Source organism: Solanum stenotomum, chromosome 10 (genome assembly GCF_019186545.1).
Source record: "Solanum stenotomum isolate F172 chromosome 10, ASM1918654v1, whole genome shotgun sequence".
Taxonomy (NCBI): Eukaryota; Viridiplantae; Streptophyta; class Magnoliopsida; order Solanales; family Solanaceae; genus Solanum; species Solanum stenotomum.
This window is the reverse complement of record NC_064291.1, coordinates 44,959,456-44,977,746: the sequence shown is the minus strand read 5'-3', so window position 1 is coordinate 44,977,746 and position 18,291 is coordinate 44,959,456. Positions and strand designations below refer to the sequence as shown.

General features: G+C 30.5%; 2 protein-coding genes across 2 annotated transcripts; both read left to right on the top strand.

Moving 5' to 3' along the window:
• The first annotated feature begins 10,887 nt into the window (after positions 1 to 10,887).
• LOC125842204 (tyramine N-feruloyltransferase 4/11-like) lies at positions 10,888 to 11,717 on the top strand. The gene has a single exon (XM_049521447.1). The coding sequence runs from the start codon at positions 10,978 to 10,980 to the stop codon at positions 11,707 to 11,709; it is 732 nt and encodes a 243-aa protein (XP_049377404.1). The 5' UTR covers positions 10,888 to 10,977; the 3' UTR covers positions 11,710 to 11,717.
• Positions 11,718 to 16,263: 4,546 nt separating this feature from the next.
• Positions 16,264 to 16,635, top strand: LOC125843038 (uncharacterized mitochondrial protein AtMg00240-like). The gene has a single exon (XM_049522285.1). It carries the CDS (start codon positions 16,264 to 16,266, stop codon positions 16,633 to 16,635), a length of 372 nt encoding a protein of 123 aa, XP_049378242.1.
• Positions 16,636 to 18,291: the final 1,656 nt, after the last annotated feature.

Genomic DNA, 18,291 nt, shown 5'->3' with positions numbered 1-18,291 from the left:
TTGTTGTCACTGACGAGTAAATCAAGTTTTTTTTTGTTTGAAAAATCTTGATTTTGTTGTGATGGACGACTGCTTATCTATATTAATTAAATATGGTGGTAGATGGGATCCTTCAGGTTGAATAAATGTTGGTATGAATAATTGGATGTCAACTATATACAGTTTGGATACCAATTATATGGTGTTCATTTTGATCTCCAATTAAATAACAAAACTAAACTGTTTATGTATCCAATTGTTATGTAGTTTGTATATAACTGATATCCAAAAAATTGTATCCAATTGATATGCAGTCTGTATATAACTAGTATTCTGAAATTATGAGAGTCAATCTGTAATTCATATGTAGTTGGTAACTGACTTGAAGAAAACAGTGCATATTCTATATCATTCAATACTTAAAATTGTATCAAAAAAAATATATATCGTTCAAAAGTTAAAAAGACACGAAATACTAAAGAGTCTAAGCTGCAATCAGCTATCTCAAATTTGATCTCCGTAGTCTTGGTGTAGGATAATTGCTGGTATCTGGAGCATGTTCTTTTGCTATGCGGGATCCATCAAATTTGCTAGCAACAACACCAGTTACTTCACTCTCACTGATCGCGCCATCATCATTCTTTGTTTTTCCGCATTGCCATCAACCTAGTTGGAGAAATTGAAAAAGAAACCTTCTTATTATAAAAAATAGGTATTATAAGAAAATACCAATTTCATACCAACATTAGTCATAATTTATACAAAAAAAAATGGATGATTTAACAAACTACAATAAATTCACATAATTGGACCATTGATATCACACCATTTTCTGATAAAAATAATACACAACTTAAGTCAGCTTTCATACCAACAATAAATCAATTTCATACCAATGTTAAAACACATTTCATACCATATTCATAAATCGTATATTAAGTCAGCTTTCATACAAATATTATTCATGTTTCATGCCAGTTTAGTAGACAGAATGAGAATAATTTGAAAAAAAAATAAATTTCCTCTAAACTGTGTACCAACTTCATACCAAATTTAAACAAGTTTCACACCAAATATAAGTAATACATCATACCATTTTTATACCAAATTTTATACCAATTCATGCCAACATTAGACAAAACTCATACCATATTCATAAATCGTATATTAAGTCAGCTTTCATACCAATAATATGCATAATATAATAATTTTAATAAAAAAATCTACTAAATTGATTTAACCATATCCCATGTAGTAAAAAACCCAATTAACTTTTGGAGGACACAACACACACTCAACAATACTTTCCAAGAGTCCAAACAACATAAGGTTTCAAGAACATCTTTACCTCCTATAATAAACTCCAATCTACACTACACATGGCCATAAATCTCCCAAAAACATTAGCAAAATCAATAAAGATTCGATTTTTGACCATTCCGCACGTAGTAAGAACTCAAATCAGCAAAACCCAGAAAGGATCAACCCCAAAACACCTCTGATTCACCTCCATGAAAATGGTAAAATAAACTTTCTTGCAATACAATTATCAAACGAAATTTCTCCAAAATACTAAAATTATTGAAAATTACAACTTAGAGATCTGCCCTTTTGTTTTGATTGTATGGAGAATATATTTCTCCTAATCAATTTTTAGATGTTGAAAAACCGGCTTCAATGGAGTATGTATGAAAGAGATGAAAGATGAATTTCTGTTTTTTTTAAACATGGAATTGACGTGGGGAGAGGGATTTAGATGGGGTGGGGTGTGACTTGTAACTGTAAAAAAGGAACTATAATCAATGTAAATCCCTATAATTGTGTAAGAGATAATTATGGGGTATTCTTTATTTAAATAATTTAATAATAATATAAAATTATAAAAAATAACTTATTTAATAAAGTAAAATTTAATTAATTTATAAATAATTAGTGATATGTTATAACCCGTAATTAAACTGTTATAAGCAAGAATTTTTTAAAAGTAGATTTAAAACCTGTAATATTAACTCTTAAATGTGTATATGGGGTGATTTTTACTTATATCTTTTGACATATTCTCTTTTGTCATATTTAGCGAAAAATTGATAAGGTATATGTGTGAGTCTGTGTTTTAATGTGTTTTTCTTTGAAATATATACCATGCCCTCTTGACGTATGATATAATTTGTTACAACTTTTGTAATGACCCCTTTGGTCGTTTTGAGTGCTAGAGCTTTTTATTTCATAAAAGACTTTTTCGATAGATTTAAAATGGATATTTTGAACTATTCATAATCATATTTATATGATTAAGGGGTAGTTTAAATAATTAATTTAGTTGATGATTAAAGAAAATAACATTAAAATTAGTAGGAGGTCAATTTTAACACTTTTATAATTAGTCTTTTAATAATTAAGATAATAAATAAGAAAAAGAAAATTTAAGAGACGCAGTCGGAGAAAAATATTGAAACAACGGCTTAAGGTATTTCATGAATTTTTCTTTACTTTGCAAAAGATGAATCGATAATAATGTAGAAAAGTTATAACATGTTAGTGTATAAATTACTATATTCTAATGTTGGGGTGAATGAGTATTATGCGCGTGTGTTTATTACCGTCTCAAATCGGTGTCGTGTAGAAATTTGGCCGAATCCATGTATTGGTGGAAAATTGGTTTAATTATTAATGTTGGTTGCAAAGGAATAAAAAATTGATGGAATAAGGAGCGGAAAAGGATCAAAAGTAGGGATGTACTTGATCGGGGTGGTTCGAGTTTTTCAAATATCAAAATCAAATTATTTGTGTAAAAAAATTAAATTATAATGAAATCATCATATAAAATAAATATTGCAAAGTCATAATGAAAATGATCATAATTTAAAAGTACTAAATCATGCTAAAATAAGTTTAACAAGTATTAGTTACATTACTAAATATTTAAGGAAAATTAAAATTAGATTATGTATTTTAATTGTATAAACCAATGTAAAACTGAAGAACAAATATTCAATATTATTGTCATTCTTAGTGTTGAATTGATTTTTTTTTTTGCATTAATATTAATTTGATTTTGATTTAAGTTTTATTATAATTATCAACATCTATGAACTATAATCTTTATTGGATCATTCCGAATTCTAAGTTTTAAACTTGAAATAATATATTAAAAGATAAAAACTATGAAATAGTATAAGAAATATTTAAAAATTATATCAAAGTAAATATTTTTATGTATAAAATAAATTTTTAAAATTACATATATAATGTCAAGTTGGTTTGGTCTTGGGTTGGTTTTTTTAGTTAAAACCAAACCAACCCAAATATAATCGGGTTTTTTTTTCCAATACCAAACCAAGTCAAACCAAACCACTAGTCGAGTTTTTTTTTTCCAATTTGACTCGATTTACGATTTGATTTAATTGAAAGAAAACGTATATTCTATTAATCTTAGAGAGAATCTCTATTCTACACGGAAAAAGTGTATTCAACACAAACAGACTAAGGGAAAACATCCTATACTTGGGATAAGTGAGCACAAAAGTTTGTAATGAATGCTTTTATTAGTACTTGAAATAAGCTTCATTCCTCCTAGCCAATTCACCACTTCTTTTCGATTCAATTTTGTACGTCCCAAATCAAAAGGTTGAAAGGTGCAAGTTAAGGGGATAGCGTATTGCTGATTGGTTGGTGGAGACAAATTTGTCTGTCTCCCTGTCCCATTATTTAATTAACTTCTTGTGAAGTACTAAAACAATGTGTGGTGATTATTGATTATTAAGTTTTTCAGTGAATTGCAGGAGAAATGTTTACATAATTGAATTGTCATTGTTAGGTGCTAACGGAGAAAGATAAAAAGCATTTAGAGATGTTCGGTAGATAAGGTAGTATATACTGCCAGTGCCAATAGAAAAGGATATGATCCGTAAAAATTGTTACTCCCTCCGTTTTAGGGGTGTGCACTATTTGGATTAAACCGAAAAATCAAATCAAATCAAACCGAATTGTAATTTGAATTGGTTTTTTGGATTTTTGGTTTGGTTTTGGATTTATAAGTTACTTTGTTTGGTTTTTTGGTTTGGTTTCGGATTTAGAAAAATGAAAACCGAAAAAAACCGAATTATATATATATATATATATATATATATATATATATAGATTAATAATTACACATATAATATTTAGGTTTACTATGTAGGCCGTAGAGTACTAGTAATTCAGAATTACCGTAATATTTAGGCCCATAACAAATTACTGTCATCCTATTTCACTAAATTTTAGGCATTAGGTTTTACATTGTAACTATAAATATCACATATTACTTGCACTTTCATGAAAAAAAAATTAGCTGAACTAGAATTAGCGGCGCTAGTCAACTTTTTTACTTTTGCAGTTTGCTCTTTTTTCTTGCTTTATTTTATTTGTGTGCTATTTGCTTTTGAAATTTTTATCTACTTCTTTCTAAAAAGTTTTTTCATCATATTTCAGGTTTAATTGATCTTAATTGAAGACATGAGTTGAATTGCTGGTTCAACCTCGATGCGATTTGTGTTTAGTGATAATACTTTAGAGTTTAGAGTTAATTTCATTGAAATTATTGATAGTATTGTGTTTTAATGTTTTACTCGTGATTATAATGGAAATGATATTTAAGAGATTCAATATTATTACTTTTCCTTATATGGAATTTTTATTTTTTAAGCATGCAAATATAACTTTGATTATGTTATTAATTAGTTATGAAATAAGTTATAACCGAATAGCCAAACCGAAAAAAACCAAACCGAAAAGAGAAAAACCGAACCAAACCAATTTTTTTTGGTTCGGATTGGGTTATACTTTTTCAAAATCGAAAACCGAAAAACCCAAACCGAATAACACAAAACCGAATCGAAAAACCGAATGCACACCCATACTCCGTTTCACAAAGAATGACCTCCTTTCCTTTTTAGTCAGTTTCAAAAAAATGACCTCTTTCCTTTTTTGGTAACATTTTACTTTTTGCTTTCCACGTGGCATGTTTAAAACCACAAGATTAAGGGCAATTTTGTACATTTGACATAACTTTAATTTAGGACCACAAGATTCAAAAGTCTTCTTTAATTTCTTAAACTTTGTGCCAAGTCAAACCAGACCAATCTTTTTGAAACGGAGGGAGTATTAATTAGTGGAAGAGAGATTATCATTAAATAATAGGTGACACTGAAATTGAGGATTACGAGCATATATGTATACATTAATTGATAGAGTTAAGTTGCAAATTACTTTTGCATTCACGTGATTCTTGATTGGAAAGTTTGGGATTAAAGTTATGCTAATTGGAGGACTTACCCTCAGGTTTGAACTTTAGGAAACTGGTTATAAAATTAGGAGAGTTTTTGAGTCTAGGCTAGACATAGAATAATATGAGTGTTTATAGACTCGTTAACTTACAAATTATGCATATATAATTGATAGATTGGAAAGGTTCAGAAGCATTGAGGAAAGGAAAAGCATTGGAAGTAGCTTGCTTGACTTCGGTTCTCCGGTGAAGGTAGGTTATGGTTTATTCTATTTGATAGACTCTTAATAGTGATTGATATGCATTGAGTGATATTGTGAAGTTCTCTATGTACCATATTGTGTGGTTGTGTGGCTTGATTGTGTGGTTTGTGATTGGTCTGAAATCCTGAGACCATGAAATTATAATCTTGAACCCTCTCTATCGAAGTGATGCCTTGAATAAAGAAGGATTGATAAACTATTGTTAATGAAGTGAAAACTGGTGATAAGAAATGATAAATTAACGATATTATTGGATCGGGTGTCATGTTCCGGCATGGTATTATGGGATCGGGGTGTCACGTTCCCACACCGTATTATTGAATCGGGGTGTCACGTTCCTACACGATAACATTAAAGAGGAAAACATATTGAATTAACTGAATGTACTCAATCTCAAAGAACTCATTTCCCAAACAAGCGTGGTGTGGAGGCATGAGTCCTCATGTGTGTGCTTGATATTGTGATTGATTACGTACTTGCTTCAGTTGTCACTTGTTCATGTTGTTTGTTGTTTATCACCTGCTAAGTGCTGTAGTTGATTTTACACTATTACTTTATGCATATTAGTTACTCCTTCCGTTTAAAAAAGGATGACATAGTTTGACTTGGAACAGAGTTTAAGAAAAGAAAGAAGATCTTTTAATCTTGTGGCTCTAAATTAAAGTTCTGTCAAATGTATCAAAATGCCCTTTAATCTTGTGGTCATAAACATGCCACGTGGAAAATTGAAGTTAAAGTGTTGCCAAAAAAAAAAGGGGTCATTCTTTTTTAAACAGACTAAAAAGGAAATAGGGTCATTCTTTTTTAAACAGACGGAGTACTATTTTGAGTCGGCCGATGATATCTAGTCAGTACATATTGTCCTGTACTGAGCCCTACTTGTGTTTTTCTTTTGTGGAGTGCAGCGAGTGTACCAACGACTTCGACTTGCCCTCAGCTCTAGCCAATCTCCAGCATATCAGGTTCAGGGTGAGCTATTCATTCAAGCTCGTGTTGGATTCTCTTGGTCATGGCATGATGTCCTTAATTTTCGGACATAAACTATTTTATTCATTTATTTTGGTGTCTTGAATACTCTTAGACTTAGTATTTGAAGATTAGATGTTCTTGATGTGATGACTTTCAGGTTTTGGGAATGACATATAATAGACTTTAATGAATTTGTGTTTCTTACACTAATAAGATTTAAACTTCCGCATTATGGTTAGTATTTTGTAAGTTGAATGATAAATATAAATTGGGGTTGAATTCATTGGTTCGCCTACTTAGGAGGTTAAGTGTGGGTGCCACTCATGACTCGGTTTGAATCGTGACAATTTTTATGTCATAAATTACCCTCAGTATGACATAAATTGATATGTATTTTACAAAATATTAACTTATGCGTGCAAGATAAGAAAGAGACTCATCATTTGACACCAATAATATGAACACACAAACTTATACTACAAAAATAATATTTGTTAGTTGAGTGTTACAATATTTGAAAACAGTCTCTCTATCTTCACGAAATAATGATAAGATCTACGTATATTCTATCCTCTACGGATTCCACTTATGAATTTCACTCGATATGTAATTATTGAGTGTTAAGAGATACATTAAATCATTTATTTATTATTTAAATTGTTGAAAAATATAATAAAAATTAGAAACGTACAACAAATCTGAAAAGACAAAAAATAAACATCACCACAAAATAGAGACATTTGTGTGAATTACCCCATCAATATTCCTAACAAATTTTCAATAGGTTTTAACAAAATATACTATAACTCTTTCTTTGGCGATTTCCCAAATAATTATTGTGCCACATAAAATTAAATGAATCATAGATATTATGTTAATGTAATAATCAATTTAAAATTTTCAAATACAAATGTGATGAATGATGATTATTTGGTTGGTGGAGATCAACTCAAATGTGCATTTTATATATCTTTTTTTTTTTAAATTTTATAATTTATGGTGTGCTATATTGTTTTGCATCGAAAGACAGTACGCAGCTTCACAAACACGACAGAGTGGACTCCATCAACATCTTGCTAAAGCCATTCTTTAAAAATTTTGTGGTGGTCTCATAATTATTTTTGCTTTCTAAACTTTTTTCCTCTTTTATCATTTTTAATTTATTAATACTAAGATAATTAAAAAACAACAAAGTTTAAATTGACTTTTATTTTTTCTGATAATTTAATTATCACAAAAAAAATTAACGTTACAAAACATATAAAACTAATAATCAAGTTATATATATAAACGAAGGAAATTTCAAAATAATGGAGAAATATTTTTTCTCTGAAACCATTTTTCTTATCTCTTTATATATAATAGTTTTTCTTTTGATTAAAAAAAATAGTTTTTCTTTTATCTCATTATTAAGAAATTGATAAATATCTCCTTTTTTTTTATCTCTTTATAATAGTGATTACTAAAATATAAATAAAATACAAATATTTAAATAATTAATAAGAATAGAGAAGTAACTTATAATGAGATAAAAGAAAAATTATTATAAAGAGATTTAAAAATGATCCCAAGGAAAAAAAAAATTCTCCATTATTTTGATATTTCCTTCGTAAATAAATTTTTAAAATAATATATTTGACTTGATTACTAATTTCATAATTTCTGCTCTATCTTTTATAAAACATTAAATTTTTATAAATTTTAAATTATCTCAATAGCATGTTGATTTGAGAAGAATTTGACACTTTTTTTTAGAAGAAAATATAAAAGGGAGAAATGTGAAAAAGACTAGTACTAATAAAGTAGAAATGATGAAAGGAAAAAAAAAAATGAAAAGCAAAATTATTTATGAACCACAACACCACTTATCAAACATAGGTGAGCCTCACATGCTTCGTTAATTGTGTCTCATTCATTGTAAAAACTATCACCGTTCTTCAGTACAATTGTCACATGGAAGAAGAAAATTCACTTTTAATTTATTTGCCGTTGGTGGCTAACTCATAATTAAGTGGACCATATAAAAATATTTTTGGACATATATAAATGAGGGTTTCTCATACATATATTGTTCTTATTGAGATTTTTCATGCATCTTGGTAAACATTATATTGTCAATTTTAACGACTTCATTTGGCTTTCATGCCTCAACATATTAAATTTTGGAAGAATTATCGGTTTCTTCTTTGAAGTTACTAGTTGTACGATATTTTCATATTTTGCGTGGTCCTATTGTTTTTTTTTACTTAAAGCATTTTCAAGCTCAAATAAAAAGTCATATTTTGCATTGTCCTATTGTTTTTGTTTTCTTAAAGCATTTTCAAGCTCAAATAAAAAGTCAAAAAGGAGTTGGTGAAACTTTTTAGTCTCAATTTAGATAGTGGAGTACACCCACTATATACTATAGATGATCGAAAAATCAGTACGATTGAATTTATATGTGGTCAAGATAACACATCGTCTTAGTTTAATTCATAAGATTTGGTTATTACTTTTCTTTTTTGTCTGTTTAAAAAAAAAAGACCCTTTTTCTTTTTTTTTTGGCAATATTTTAATTTCAATTTTTTACGTAACATGTTTAAGGTTACAAGATTAAACAACATTTTGATACATTTGACATAACTTTAATTTAGAACTATAAAATTGGAAAATCTTATTTATTTTATTAAACTCCATGTCAAATCAAACTAATTCATTCTTTTTAAAATGAAGAGCCTAAGTTTTTTTTATAAATAAAAGCGAGATAATAATACTAAATTAGATGATTATAAAGTCGGAAGAAGCTTTTAAACTTCGAAGATGTAGATGAGAGCTGAGTCCAGTGTTGCTAGGAGTATTTATTATATGTTACAAAGATAAGGCATCAATCAAAAGCTACACTTAGGGGTGTACATGGTCGGGTTGGTTCGGATTTTTCAAATATCAAATCAAATCATTTGTGTCGGATTTTTAAATTTATAAACCAAATCAAACCAATAAAACTTGGGTTTTTCAACCTCGGTTTTTTTTTTGGATTTTTCCGGATTTTTTCGGTTTTTCGGGTTGTTTCGGGTTTTTCCGGTAAAGTATTCATACAAACATATAATTTACTAGTACTTCAAATATTTCTTTAGTCCTACCAAAATACAACTATCTAAGATGTTTCTTAAAAATATAACACTATGATATGTATAATGACACTAAAATATCTAACAAAAATAATAATAATGAAATCGCGTAAAACAAATATTGCAAATTAACAAGTCATAATGAAAATGATCATAATTTAAAAGTACTAAATCATGCTAAAATCAAGTTCAATAAGTATTAGTTACATGACTAAATATTAAAGGAAATTAAAATTAGATTATGTATTTTAATTTTCTAAACCAATGTAAAACTAAAGAACAACTATTCAATATTATTGTCATTCTTAGTGTTGAATTGATTTTCTTTTTGCATTAATATTAATTTGATTTTGATTTAAGCTTTATTATAATTACCAACATCTGTGGACTATAATCTTTATTGGTCCATTCATAATTCTAAGTTTCAAACTTGAAATAATATATTAAAAGATAAAAACTATGAAAAATAAAAATTATATCAAAGTAAATATTTTTATGTATAAAATAAAATTTTAAAATTATATATATAATGTCGGGTTGGTTTGGTCTCGGGTTGGATTTTTTAGTTAAAACCAAACCAACCCAAATATAATCGGGTTTTTTTTTTTCAAAACCAAACCAAGTCAAACCAAACCACTAATCGAGTTTTTTTTCCGGATTGATTCGATTTGCGATTTAGTTCGATTTTCGGTTCGATTTTGTACACCCCTAGCTACACTCAATCCTTAATTAGGTATTACCCCCAATGGAGAACGATCACATGGCAATATTATTAGTGGTGTCAACTAATATTTGTCAAATGACTCGGAACATAACTTTTTTATATATAATTTGTTACACTAAATAGGATTTGCGACGAATTATTTTGTTCCATTATAAATTTATGCGTCATTAATTTTTTATTTTTTTAATAAAAAATAAAGAATATAAATAGTTATATAACCAACCTGATTTGTTCAATAATTGAAATGAAGCGTAATAGTTGTTGTAGTAAATATTTTCTGTACAAACAAAAATCCAGAATAGTTAGACAAAAAATTTTAGTGGAAAGTATCCAAAGTTGAGACTTCCCTTTCATCACCTACTCACAAACTTTTTATCATCATATCTTAACGTATTTGCATTATTAGTATTATCTTATTTTAGGATATAGAGTCATTAGCAACCCCAAATAATGACAACTAGAATGCACACTTGAGTTTCCTCCACCAACCCCACTAACTAAATAAGTTTTATAAAATAATAAAAAAGACCACTACTCCACTATAAAATAACCATTATATATCCTAAACTCTTTTCTAACAATATCCCATTAATTACAAAACCTTCTTCATAGTCCTTTCAATATTTCCTACGCTCTTTTTTTTACCTAGCTCTTCAAGCTTGCCTCATTACCATGGCTTCATCTCTATCTGAAACAATAACCACCGACGATGCATCATCGGAAAACAACAACGTTACCATCACCGGAAAGATATACACAAGACTTCGTCTCGCTACGAAATCCGATCTGTCTCATATATACCAATTATTTTACCAAATCCATGCATACCATAACAACACTCATTTATACAAAGCTACCGAGTCCTCCTTAGCTAACTTGCTCTTTAAAGAAAACCCTCTTCCACTTTTCTACGGGCCATCTGTACTTCTACTCGAAGTCTCTCCAACACCTTTTAACGAACCTAAAAATACCACAGACGAAGGGTTCAAGCCCGTCCTTACAACGTTCGACCTTAAATTCCCTGTAGTGGAAGGACAAGTTGAGGAGTTCCGATCAAAATATGATGACAAGAGTGATGTTTACATAGCGGGATATGCTTTCTTTTACGCGAATTATTCATGTTTTTATGACGAGCCTGGATTTTATTTTGAGAGTCTTTACTTCAGAGAGAGTTATAGAAAGTTGGGAATGGGGAGTTTGTTGTTTGGGACAGTTGCATCCATTGCTGCCAACAATGGGTTCGTTTCGGTAGAGGGAATAGTAGCAGTTTGGAATAAGAAGTCATATGATTTTTACATAAATATGGGAGTTGAAATTTTTGATGAGTTTAGGTATGGCAAATTGCATGGTGAAAATCTTCAAAAGTATGCTGATAACAAGGACAAAAATGATGGAGGAAACTGATAGTTGAATTTTTTTTTTCCCTACATATTGAAGGCGCAATTTATCATAATGTATTTGTAATTTTTTAGAAGCAGATGCTCTTCATCAGTGTGTATTAAATTTGTATTTGAAATTTTTAGATTGACTATCATATAATAACATCATCTCTCTGTCCCACTTCTAAATCTGCCCCTGATTAGGCGGGGTGACTACTGACTACGATTAATTTTTTTTTAATCATAAAAGTACTAAACCACAAACATAAAAATACAAATCAGAAGACTTGGACCTTACCTTACTTATAGTGATGAGGTAATTATATGTATCTTTGGCCTTAAATTTCCTAATAGTTTTTGGTAAGTTATATTTGGCTGAAGTTCTGGATAAAGTTTCATGACCATAGATTTTGAAAGAAATATCTGACTTTTTAAATTATAAATACTCATAAATTCTAAAAATTATTGAAAATATCGGTAAGTTTGTATTATCATTTTAATTAAAATGTTTTGTGAAACGTCATGGCAACAAACATAATTAATATGAATTTGAAAAAAGAGGAAGAAAACAAAAGAAAAATACCACTGATTGTATACCGAAAACTACTATTATTACTTGTAATTGGAAGTGACTTCAAAGAATGACCTCGGATAAAATTGTATAAAATATGTATATAACGGTATAAATTATTTTACAACAAACTAGGAATGAAATTTAGTCCAAAACTATAAATGTTGGGTATTTTTATAGAATATTAGCAATTTTAAAAATTTAAAATTCCCAAATACTAGAATTTAGGCCAAATTCTATTTTCTTTTTCTAGAACTTGAGATGTTTGTCAAATATATTTGTTAAGTAACGATAAATATATATATGGTCAAACACTAATTCTAAAAAAAAAATTCCATATATATTTATGGCCAAACAAGCTCTTAATCTTCGATTACTTCCATTCTACATTATTTTCTGAGCTAATAATATTGGAAACCACCAAACATAGGAAAAGAGCTATAGTATTTTGTTGTGCACACTCATGATCTAATCAATGTCCGTTAAAGATGCAGATTATCTGTACCAAGACACCTTTTGAAGCTTTTCATTTTTTGGAATTGACATTGGACCTTTCCGGCACAGTCTAGGTGAAAGGTCAAAAGGGCCTTCTTCTGCTGATGTCTGAGTCACCACTGGAGTTCCAGCAGGAGATCTCTCAGGGTCATCAATGGCATCCACGATCATTGAGCATCTTCATCCTCTATATTTGCATCCGTCTGATGCACCAGGTTCACTCAATGTGGGTATCATGTTTACTAGAACTGATAACTATACTATGTGGAGCAAAGCTATGCAATTAGCTCTGCTTGGAAAGAACAAAGTGGGTTTTATCGATGGAACAGTGAAGAGTGATCAGTTTTCAGGGAATTTAGCTCAATTGTGGGATCGTTGCAATGCCATTATTGTTTCATGGATTTTTGTGTAATGTGAGTAAAGATTTACACAGTGGAGTTCTTTTCTGTTCAGATACACAATTTATTTGGGCAGATCTCAAGGAGAGGTTCAATAAAATCAACAGTTCTTGTGTGTTTCAGCTGCATAAAGAGATTTTCACACTCGTTCAAGGTGTGTCTTTTGTATCTGTATATTACTCAAGGCTTAAGGACCTCTGGGATGAATATGATTGTATTATGCCACCACATGCCTGTAATTGTCCTAAATCTAGAGAGTTTTTTGAACACCTACAATACCAGTGGATGTTGCAGTTTCTTATGGGACTCAATGATAGTTATAGTCAGGCTCGTAGTCAGATTTTATTGATGCATCAAATTCCTACCATCAATCAGGTTTATGCCATGATAAATCAAGATGAAAGTCAGAAACTAGTTGACTGAAAACTTGATTCCTATTGCAATGAATACTTCGAGACCAGGTGTTATTGATTCTAGGAGCAAGAAGCCCTACAATCCTAATGTTTTTTGTGATTATTGTCACATGAATGGTCATATGAGAAGTAATTGTCACAAGCTGTTGAAATGTGACTTTTGTCACAAAAGTGGTCACCTGAAGCTTAATTGTTTTAGACTTATTAGATATCCCCCTGATTTCAAAGGCAAGAGAGATGCAATTGTTGCTAGGAATTCAATCTATGAAGCTCCACCTGGTTCTTATCAAACTCTATATGCTTCCTATCATAATAATCAACAACATCATATGACCTCTTCTCATTAAGCTTCAGGGTCTGGATTGTTGCCCATGCCCATGATAACATCAGAACAACATCAAAATCTTTTTCAAATGCTAGATCAAACAGCAATTGGAGATGCAAATGATGTTGCCAACATGGCAGGTCATGTTCAGTTGCCCATAGGTGACTCTACAAAGGTATCTCACATTGGAGATTGTCATATAGGAGGAGGATCTCTCATCTGGGAAGGTGAGGGTGACTGGTAAGGAAAGAGATGGTCTATACATACTAAGTACACAAGCAGCAGATGAGACTTCTGTACCTCAGAAATGCTTGACAGCAACATAGGGTGCTGATGATAAAGCCACTGTTTGGCATCAGAGACTATGTCATGTACCTATGAGTGTACTTAGGAAGATTCCTAATTTTCATAAGTTTGGTAGTAAGGTTACTTTACAAAACTGTGAGGTCTGTCCTCTTGCTAGACAGACCATGCTGCCTTTTCCTCACATACTAGTAGATCCACAAGTAGTTTTTAATTGATTCACTTAGATGTTTGGGGACCATATAAAGTTGAAACTTTTGATGGTATGAGATATTTTCTTACTATTGTTGATGACTATTCGAGGTAGACATGGACTTTTTTAATGAGACTCAAATCAGATGTTATTAGTCTGCTAAAGCATTTCTTTACTGAAATTAACACTCAGTTTGGTTCAAAAATTCAGAAAGTAAGATCAGATAATGGATCTAAATTCTTCAACTCCAATTGTAATGAACTTTTCAAGTTGCATGGTGTTATACATGAGAGCTCTTGTCCATATACACCTCAGCAAAATGGTGTAGTGGAAAGAAAACATAGGCACATCTTAGAGACAACAACGATTATCAAATTTCAGGCTGGTTTCCCAAATAGGTTTTGGGGTTTGTGTATTCAAGTTTTTGTTTACATTCTGAATCGAATACCCTCTACTGTCCTAAATGGTGCATCACCTTTTGAGAAACTGTACAACAAGCCTCCTTCTCTTGATCATCTAAGAGTCATAGGTTGTTTGTGTTTTGCTACTGGTCTCACTAAGCAAGACAAGTTTGGTCTTAGGGCTCTAAGGTCTGTTTTAGTGGGCTATGGATCCACTCAAAAGGGGTACAAGTTGTATAACTTGGAAAACAAGACTTTCTTTGTCAATAGAGGTGTGGTTTTCTTAGAGTCTGTGATTCCCTTCAAAACCTGTCATACTACTTCACAAAATCCAGTTCCCATTTTAGACTTGTTCAACTATAATGATCTGGTCACTGTGGTACCACCTCTCATGACCAATGTACCACTTACTTGTTCAGACAATACTCTCTCACAACAAAATCTTCCTTCATCATTGCCTTTTGATCATGTTGATCCTCCACATCCACTACGAAGGTCTGCTAAGAGTTCCAAACCTCAAATCTGGCATAAGGACTACCTTACTAAAAATGGGACTAGCAGGTGTCTCTACTCCATAGCTTCAGTCCTGGATTACACTGGCTTATTTGAGAAATATCAAAGTTTTGCTTCCAAATTCTCAGTTGAAACTGAGCCTGCTACTTATGTTGAAGCTGCTCAGGATGTTAGATTGGTGGAAGCAATGTAGAATGAAATAAAACCTGAGAAGATAATAAGACTTGGGATCTAGCAGACTTGCCAAAGAACAAGAAGGTCATTGGTTGTAGATGGGTTTACAAAGTTAAGTATAATGCTGATGGTGGTGTGGAAAGGTTCAAGGCAAGATTGGTTGCTAAGGGATATAATCAGAATGAGGGCTTTGATTATCAAGAGACTTTCTCACCAGTGGTCAAAATGGCTACAGTAAGGTCTGTTATTTCTATTGCAGCTGCTAGTCATTAGTACATCCATCAAATGGATATTTACAATGCTTTCTTACAAGGAGATCTTTATGAAGAGGTGTATATGACCCTGCCTGAAGGTTTCAGTGGGGATTCTGGAAACAATCAAGCATGCAGATTATTAAAATCACTTTATGGGCTAAAACAAGCTTCAAGACAGTGGAACATCAAGCTTACAAATACCTGGGTTGAATCAGGGTTCCATCAAAGTACAAGAGATTACTCTTTGTTTACAAAAAGGAGAAAGACAAGATAATGATAGTACTCATAAATGTAGATGATCTATTATTGACAGGGAATGATTCTGCCATGATTCAACATACTAAGGGGGTTTTACAACATGCTTTTAAGATCAAGCATTTAGGAGAACTCAGATATTTCCATGGTTTGGAATTTGCTAGGAGTGATGCTGGAATTTTAATACACCAGAGAAAGTATGCCTTAGAACTCATATCAGACATGGGTTAGCAAGTGCTAAACCAGTTTCAACTCCAATGGAATTGAATTAAAAGCTTACTACAATGGAATTTGATGACAAAATACCACCTACACATCCTGATGAAGTGTTGAAGGATCCTGCTAGCTATCAAAGGTTAATTGGGAGGTTGTTGTACCTCACCACCACCAGACCAAATATATCATTTGTTGTGCAATGTTTAAGCCAGTTTATGCATTCTCCAAAGGCTTCACATATGGAGGCTGCACTCAGATTAGTGAGATATTTGAAGTCAGCACCAGGTCTAGGTATTCTGATGTCATCTGTAGGGGGAAATGAGCTGCAAGTGTTTTGTGATGCAAACTGGGGTGCATGCATTAATAGTAGAAGATCAATCACAGGGTACCGGCACAATATGGAGGTTCACCTATATCTTGGAAGTCTAAGAAACAGGTGACAATGTCAAGAAGTGCAAAGATCCATTTAGGACTCCCCTGGTTGTTGCAGGTCATTCTCCTCTAGGGAACCTTGATATATTCACCCCTCAGCTTCTTATACATTGCATTGATACTAAACTCATCTGTCTCCACGACTTCTGCAATTTGCAAGTCCTTCTCTTCAAGCCAATGCCCTGCCTGCAGAATTTTCCTCACTATCCAGGAAGCCTGATTCGCTATAACTTCCTATGATAAAACATTTTTATTCAAGAACTATATTGCAAATGAATTTTATAATAATATCGCATCACGTTTATGCTATGTAACTAGTAACAACTTTACGTTAAAAAATTTAAGCACCCATTATCATAAAATTCTGAATCCGCCACTAAATTTATTCTTATCTTATTTAATCATTTGCTTAGATTCTTTACTTTGGTGTGATGCTTAATTTTGATTTCTAATTTTTTTTAACACTTTAAATAATAAATAAGTGTTTGAATATATTTCTGACATCAAAATTGTGATATAAATTTATATGTTCGTATCAGTGAGAATGAGTATTTTTCTTATCTTGCATAAGCTATATTGAAAAGGACATGCATACCTTGTTATGTCATATACGGGAGACTGGGAGAGCAATAATTCACAAGTTATGAATTCATGAATAGCATAATAAATTATAACATAAAAAACATAGCAAGTCGTGTTGTATGCTAAGTGAACATAATGAATTATTTAAAAAAAAATCAAAACACAAAAAATCACACATATATTTTACCATTTTATATTAATTATCAAAATATTTTCTCTAAAAATGATAAAGATCTAGAAAATATGTCCAAAAGATGTAACTTCAATTTTTGAATATTACAACAAAATTTTAAGAAAACACTACAAAACTTATGCCCGTAACTTATAATTTACATCAAGCGAGACAAAAGCTTTTTAATTTATATGTATATAGATAAAAATATTTTAATTCATGGCTTTTAAATAAATGATCAATAAGGGTGAAAATAAAAACTCATTCAATTTGAGATACCGTTCTTAATTATGATTTTCAGTTATATCCTTTAATTATATAGAGTCATTAATTGATGATTTTCAATTAGATATTTTAATTAGACACACTAATTGATATCTAATTGATATGTATATGTCTTACATATACTCCCTTCGTTTCATTTTAGTAGTCATGTATACTAAAAATATTTTATCCAAAATAGTTATCAATCTAAACAATCAAAAAAGAATTCATCATTTTTTTTTAAACTTTGCTCAGAACGTTAATTATTCTGGAATTAACAGGTCAAACAACACTCCTTATTGGCCCAAAAGGAACGAAAGAAGTATCTCTGATACATGTATTTGGAAGAGTCATATACATATATATAAGACTCAAAATATGGTAAGAAACGTAATACTGTAAATTAACGTGAATCTAGGTACTCTAATTAAAGTAGTGAGATTTGTACAAGTTATCCAATATTTTTTTATCATAATTTTATATATACCTTTTAAAAATATTTTAAAATATTAATTATTGTAATTTGTAATATCTTTTATATAATTTTTGAATATATAAATTTTATTCTTAAAAATTTAAAACTTATGTTCAAATATATAAATTTTATTCTTAAAAATTTAAAAATTATGTTCAAATGCACAATCAA